At 46.5% G+C, this 6,847-nt stretch overlaps 1 protein-coding gene across 1 annotated transcript in view; it reads right to left on the bottom strand.

Moving 5' to 3' along the window:
• Positions 1-1,293: 1,293 nt before the first annotated feature.
• Positions 1,294-6,847, bottom strand: part of LOC104270382 (ALK tyrosine kinase receptor-like) — a gene marked incomplete at its 5' end in the record, with an annotated part of 21,810 nt that continues 16,256 nt past the window's right edge. The window contains 2 exon segments of the mRNA XM_009864727.1: positions 1,294-1,390; positions 2,469-2,566. Coding sequence (XP_009863029.1) covers positions 1,294-1,390; positions 2,469-2,566 — 195 coding nt within the window.

Raw genomic sequence — 6,847 nt, 5'->3', positions numbered from 1 at the left:
GGCTCTATTGAATTGCATACAGTTGGCCTGGATGCTCAGCCCTTAGAGCTGGGGCAGTAGTAAAAAAACCCACCTCCCATGCTCCTGACACAGGAATTACATCAGTCCTTTGTGTTGTCATGATTTAAACTAAAACCTACAAGTGCCAAACCCTGTGCTGGCAGCTGCAGGAGGCTGCTCATGCAGGCTGGTATCACTGTTTATAACTACACAGCCTGAGCATCCAAAGGATACTCCTGGACACAGAAACATGTTCACACTTCAAAGGCACCTTTGAAAACTCTGCACCAAAGCGTTCATCTTGGCAGTTGGTTCTGCTGATTGTGTGAGTGTGACAGATGCTACTTTGTCCCAGCAGAGTCCACTCTGACAGGGGCAGAGTGGGGGATCTTTGTGAAAGGAGAAAGAGGAGAGGGGGAAAGAAAAAGCAGCTCTGATACACTTGAGTTTTTGAAGGTAGCACTCTGTTTGCATCACCTCAGGCTGTGATACTGTCAGATCTCCAGCTAAGCAGAGCCAGGCTTGGCTTAGTAATTGCCCAGGAGAACCCCCAAGCAGGGAAAAAAAAAGGAAGGAAGAAAGGCACTGAAATAAACAGTGCAGGTGACGGAGTACAAGGCATTCCTTTCTCCTAGTCAGAAGCAAATCAATTCCTCAGCACAGCAGGACATGGTGCTGCACTTCTGGAGGTGCTACCTGGAAGATGAGATATCAAACTGCAGCCTTCGCTGCTTGTGGTCATTAAAGATTTCCTGGCACTTCTTTCGAGAGCTGAGTAGTTAACCCTGCATCCTGGCTGAATTCCAGTTTGGGTGATTACATTTTCCTGACCTTCCTCTGCACCTTCCTCCTTTATCTGCAGTAAATTGCAGAGATTTACTGACTACACCAAATGAAAGGGGCGGGGGTAGTATCAAGGAGAGAGATTAAACTCAGAATGATTTGGGACCACAAAACAAAAGGGCACATCAGTGCCACTCACTGTGGAGAAAGTAGAGACAGAAAACTGAGGACAAGTACAAGAGGAAGGAAAAATGCCTTCTATGATCACTAGACTTCATTACTCAGAAGAAAGTTGTGAGCAGTGGGAAAAGTCTCCAGTGCACAGCTAACCTACAGGTAAAGGCAAACAGCAAAAAAAAGCCTTAGCTGGGATTCCTCAGGTTGGGATCTCTCCACTCTCGCCTTGCTAGAGTTACACAGAGCAGCACAAGGGCCTGTTCTCCTGCTCAAACACTGCTCCTCCCTCCTTTTAGCCAGCTTCCACTTGCAGATACCCTGGGCTTAGCTCTGCTACCTGTATATATCCCGGGCCATTCCAAAGTCTCCAATTTTAGCCACTCTCCCAGGCCCTCGACAGGTAAGGAGGCAGTTTCTGGCAGCAATATCCCTACAAGGAAAGGGAAGAAAAGCAACACAAAGAGAAGAACCACTTAATCATTCGACAATTTTACAAGCCCAAAAGAAAACAGAATAGTATCTACTTTCCTGAGCTGCAGAGAGCACACAACAGGCAGAAAAATAAGTGTTTATGAATAACTAGTGATGTCCCAGATTCTAATCAACCCCAACAGCAGGACCAGTTTTGCTTTTCAGCTTTTCCTCTTTAAACTTCACGTAACATCTTCCAGCTGAAAGGATGGGCCTTCTGTGAGCCTCCCCTCACCGCAGGAGGTATTTTTAAGCAAGCAGTGGGGCTGATTTCAGCAACGTCCTAGTGCCATCATCAAGTTGTCCAAGGAACAATCTACTGTCCTGTTCCCGGTGTGCTTGTTCAAATACTGTCAACCAGGTGTCGTACTGACAGAGACAGGAAAAACAACCACATGCAGGTGTTGCTCTGAAGGCTGAATGGGCCTGAATATGTGTGTGCAGGTAAAGCTCCAGCTCTACCTCTGCTGGGCTGAAGTAAACCTTGAGATCTTAATAACATGGTGGCATGCCTCGTGGGTGAGTCTTGAGTAACTCTTGCAGAAGACCGAACCATGATCTCTCCCTACTCATCTCTACTCAATGGGTAGAATTTTAGACACTTGCCAAACACCCTGTTCTGCAGGAGCAGGTGACAACAGTCATGAGGTGTTGCACTTCTGGGTGTACTTGTACAGCTGTTCTTTGAGAGGGAGAAGAAAAGGGTTATGGATTGAGCAGAAAGGCACTAAGGAAAACTCATGACAGGGAGAGTTTTGAAGACTTCGGTCACAAGGTTTTGTTTCCATTTGCACAGCAGCCAAACAGGCTGCATAAGTGCAGGCACCGAGAGAACTCAAAATCTCTGGTAAAATTACAGACCTCTGCAACCTGATTTATAGCAGCATTTATGTTAATTGCTTGTTATTCTGACTTTATCTACCTTGTATCAATGTATCCAGCCACTAGAGTGCAGCAGGACATAAATATAGCAAGCAGGGCATTACCAGTCCCGTGTGCCAAGTCCTGACCATGCTGACACAGATGTGTTCACCTACCTGTGAATGAAGTGGTTCTCCTCCAGGTACTGACATCCACAAGCAATGTCACGAGCCACATGGAGCAAGTCCAGCATGGAAAGGGAGGAGGGCTGATTCTACCAAAAAGACAAGGGACAAACGTGGGTTAAAAGCAAGCACATGGCATGATTGTCACTGATACAGCACTGGGAACTCTCCAAGAAGTGATGCGGCTCAGATGTTAATACACTAAGGGATTACAAAAATGTGCAAGAGAGGGTTCATATCCATAAACTATGCGAAGGATGTGCAGGCATGATGTCATACAAATCCCACGGAATGAATCAGAACAGCTGGCTCTGACTTCTCAGCTCCACTGGGATGCCCCTGCAAGAATTTCTCCCAGTTCTCCTGGGGGACATTTCTGAATTTCCAGCCTGATTTTTGAGATCTGTAGCCTGAATGGGTCTTTACTCAGTTTCTTCACATTATTGCTAGCTCCTCTCTAAAGTCACCTTGAACAATGAGAATGACATTTTGTATAATAGCATGAGTCACATTTGCTCTTTTTTCCCTCCTCCACATCTGTGTAGGTTTTATCTTGCCCCTCAGAGCACTGACACAGGTTTGTGTAGCCAACGGCTATGGAAGACTAAGGCTGCCAACTCCTTCCTCCTGCCCCTCTGATGAAGTCTACAGCCCCTGCCAGCAGAAGCCAGATGCTTTAGCAAAAAGGGCAAGCTCAGCACCGGCTTCTGTCTGCTGGCCTCTGAAGCCAAACCATCAGCTTTGGCACCAAGGCGTGAATCAGTGATCCCTGCAGCCAGAATTCGCTGCTGCCTGCAGGGTGATGACAAAAATCTGAGTGGCAGTGACCGCTTATTCCAGCGCAGCCATTTGCTGTTTATCTGCGGCCTTAGTTATCGGCCAGGCAAACTTATCCCATCCTCTGGCTCTCTCTTACAACACCTACCCCTCTGCTCAGTGCCCAGAGTAATCTCTCCCACCAATGCACAAACCCACATGGGTTCTCCAGTGACAGGGACTGCTGCCTCTTCCAGCCTGTCTGCTGTGATGAAAAGTATCTCCAGATCCACGCAACACTCTGCTGGCCATCCCACTCCAGACCCACGCAACACTCTGCTGGCCATCCCACCTGACCTAAACTGCTCCTAACTGGGACTGGAAATAAGACCAGAGTCTGCAGCAAGCAGCAGCCAGTAGTTAAACAGTGGACACTGGCTAGCAAAACCTACTCAAGTCATAACGTTTTCTGACGAGATTAGGAAAAACCTGACCTCAATATCTGACTAAGGAAATAACTGAAAAATGCTGCATCTCTGTGTGAACAAAGCCTGTTTTAAGTGCAGTGCCATAAACCAGAATCATTTGTGACTACGTACCACCTGCCTCTATTTTATTATTTACACAGTGTAGTTTAGTGCATATATATACTCAATTGATTCTCTAAAACACTAGACTGCATCTTCCTCATAATATTTCTTTTTTTGTAGAGTAACCATTTCCTGAAAACATAAAGCCTCTTTCCTCCTCTCCTTTTGTGGGGAGTATAATCTATTTTACCTCTGTGAGTTAAAGTGACTCACCAGCTACACAAGATGGCTACAGTAAGAAAGGATGCAGATGTCTTCTTTTTCCCTTTCAGGGCATTACCAAAGGGAAATGAGTATCTCGATATACCCATTCCCTCCTCTTCTGAGCAAGGGTCAGAAACCTGAAGTGAAAACCGAGTAAAAAGCCCTATTCTTTACTGTGAAATCAATTCCAGACCTGAGCTATATTGCAAGGCAGTCAGTAGGCTGAAGGCACAAGATGATTTGAACAGTATAGCTTTTTTTCTCTTTTTCACTGCTTTTTTCCTTCCTTAGATGAATTTCTTCCACCTTTTATTTGGCTAAGCACAGCCCTAAAACAGATGTGACTGCCCAGCCAAGGACAATTTAGCCATGCAATTTGTTTGAAAAATGGAGGTTTGGGATTCATTTTGCAAGGGGAGCAGCCTTGAGACACCAAAGGATTCACTTTACAGCTTGTGCTCCCCGGATGAATGGACAACATCGGATGCCACGCACCGCTGCTCAGAGTGGTGGGCGTGCTGGAAGCGCCATCGTGACACCTCCCTGGGTGAGGCTGAATCTTGCTAATGGTGGGTGAAATTCTGTGTACTGCTCAGCAGTTGCACTGCTCTGTGCAACAGGCTGCAAAACACAAAGTAAGGGAATCATTTATCTGTATAAGATTTATCTTCCAGGGCTGTTCTTTGATAGCTGTGCTCTGTGTGTGTGAGAAAAATCAGCACTGAAATTCCCAGAAAGGACAATTCTGCAATGCTCATAAATGAGCAAAGTCTCCAATTCCAGGCATCTTCAAATCTACCAGACCGCCTCTCTCCAGACGAGGAGGAAAGGGTAATCCTGTAATAGGTGTGAAACGTTATTAGAAATGGAACACGGAAACCCTTAAGGGCTGCAAAGCCTGGACCAATGGAGAAATACGGATCTGAAGTTTACAGAGTAGATCCGGCTGGCATAAACCAACAAGAGTCCACAAGAATCACTGGTATTTTTGGGTTAACATTTGGCTTACACATATGATGATTCTTGCTTAGACTCAAGAAAAACCGTTCTGTGTTGGCTGAACATTGCTTTCATTATTTACATGAAGAACACAAGCAAAAAACATGCAATAACCTGTGCTGGCAGCTTCTTGAACTCCCAGTAAGTTAGATCCCATGTCCAAAGCTCTAGCTTTCCATTTCATGTCCCTCACAATGTCTTAAGTTCCCCCTTCCCTCACTTCCCCTTCCCCTTCCACGCTTTCCAGTGGCTGAGTACACGGCAGCTGGCTGCGTGAGTCTTGCTCCAAGTCACACAGGTTCTTGCTGGTCAGTGGCAAGCCAAACAAAGACAATTGTTTTGCTCAATGCTTGCCCTAGCATGGTGCTTTCTTCTTCCTGAAGCCTTGGAATTAATGGCAAGTTAACACCTTTCACACCTCTATTAGATTTGACTGAAACTGGCAGATGAGTTCAAAGTTACGGGCAGGGAAGTGGGGAAAGTAACTGAGGGATGAAGGTAGAGAATGAACAGATAAATCTCTCTTTTGCAATCAGGCTGAAAGCAGAAGAAGGTGAGAAAGGCAGGGTGGTAAGGAGATCAGCTGGAAAATAGAAAACTGGAAAAAAGTGAGAGGAAATGACAATAGTAATTTATATGGTGCTTAGTGCACAGTAAGAAGTGCACCTCTGAGTCAGTCAGCTTGGTCTTGTGTGTTCAAATAAATTCCTGTTGGAAGCAAGCTCACTGAAGACTGTTTGCTCTGCACTCTTCCTTGTCTTTCCTTTCATTTAATGGGCCTGGAAAGCCAGATGCCCAGTCTGCTATGCCTGCCTTCTGCCCATCTTCCCTGAGTGAGCAGTAGGAAGAACAAAGCAGCTCAGGGTTCATTAAGAGCAGTGTAAAGATCCACCCAGCAGTACTGAGCCATGGGCCTTACGTACGGAGAATCTGTCACAGCTCCGGTATATGCAGAGGATAAATCCACTTCCACAGCTGGATCCCACACTTCACGAAGCACAATGCCCTGAGCACGTCTCATCTCTCATCAGTCAGTTTCCCAGCCTCGCAGTTTCTGAGCCAGCAGTGAAATGTGTGCAGCGAAGGCTGATGTCTCAGCTCTCACAAGCACCATTAGTCCCTCCGACGCTGCCCTGGCACCCAGACAATGAATTACCCCGTCACTCTAGCCAGGCTGCCACCACGTGGGACAGCAGCAGAAGCAGGGCAAAACAAGGGGAAGGAAGGTGTTAGAAGAAGCAGAGCAGAAATGTGTCAATCTGTGTCTGCACGCAGTCAGGCTGTCCCCACTGCCCCAACTGTTAGAGAGGGACTGGAAACTGGTTTTCTCAAGCAGTTCCAGCTTGCAGCTGCCCATTTGTGTTCCAGCCTCAGCTTTTCCAAAGAATGACAGGCAGCAGCATCAGTCCCAGGTCTGCTTGGGAAAAAGTTAAACCCAGGAATGGGATCTTCAAGGCACTGGGAACAGCCCCTGCGTGTAGTAGCAGTTATGGTCAGTCTCAGATAACCTCAGACAGGTCAGGAAAGACAAGGAAAGAGGAAGGGGAGAATGTGACGGCAAAGACAAATACTCAGGAAGTAATGTATCCTGGGCCTGGAGTGACCTATCCATCTCTTCTGACGTAAGATTTCACAGGGACTGCACGGAGCTACCGCTAAGAAAAGGAAGCCCTGACATGCAGGGACGAACTCATGACTGGGGTAGGGGCAAACACAAAGAAATCTCGCAGATCAGGAGGCTCCAATAACTGCATCCTATAAAGATTAAGGGCTTTTCATCCACAAAAGCAGCTGGTTCATTTTACTGCAAGTAGGTAAAAA

Source organism: Apaloderma vittatum, unplaced genomic scaffold (assembly GCF_000703405.1).
Source record: "Apaloderma vittatum isolate BGI_N311 unplaced genomic scaffold, ASM70340v1 scaffold38372, whole genome shotgun sequence".
NCBI classification, from domain to species: Eukaryota; Metazoa; Chordata; class Aves; order Trogoniformes; family Trogonidae; genus Apaloderma; species Apaloderma vittatum.
This window is presented reverse-complemented; position numbering and strand designations above follow the sequence as displayed.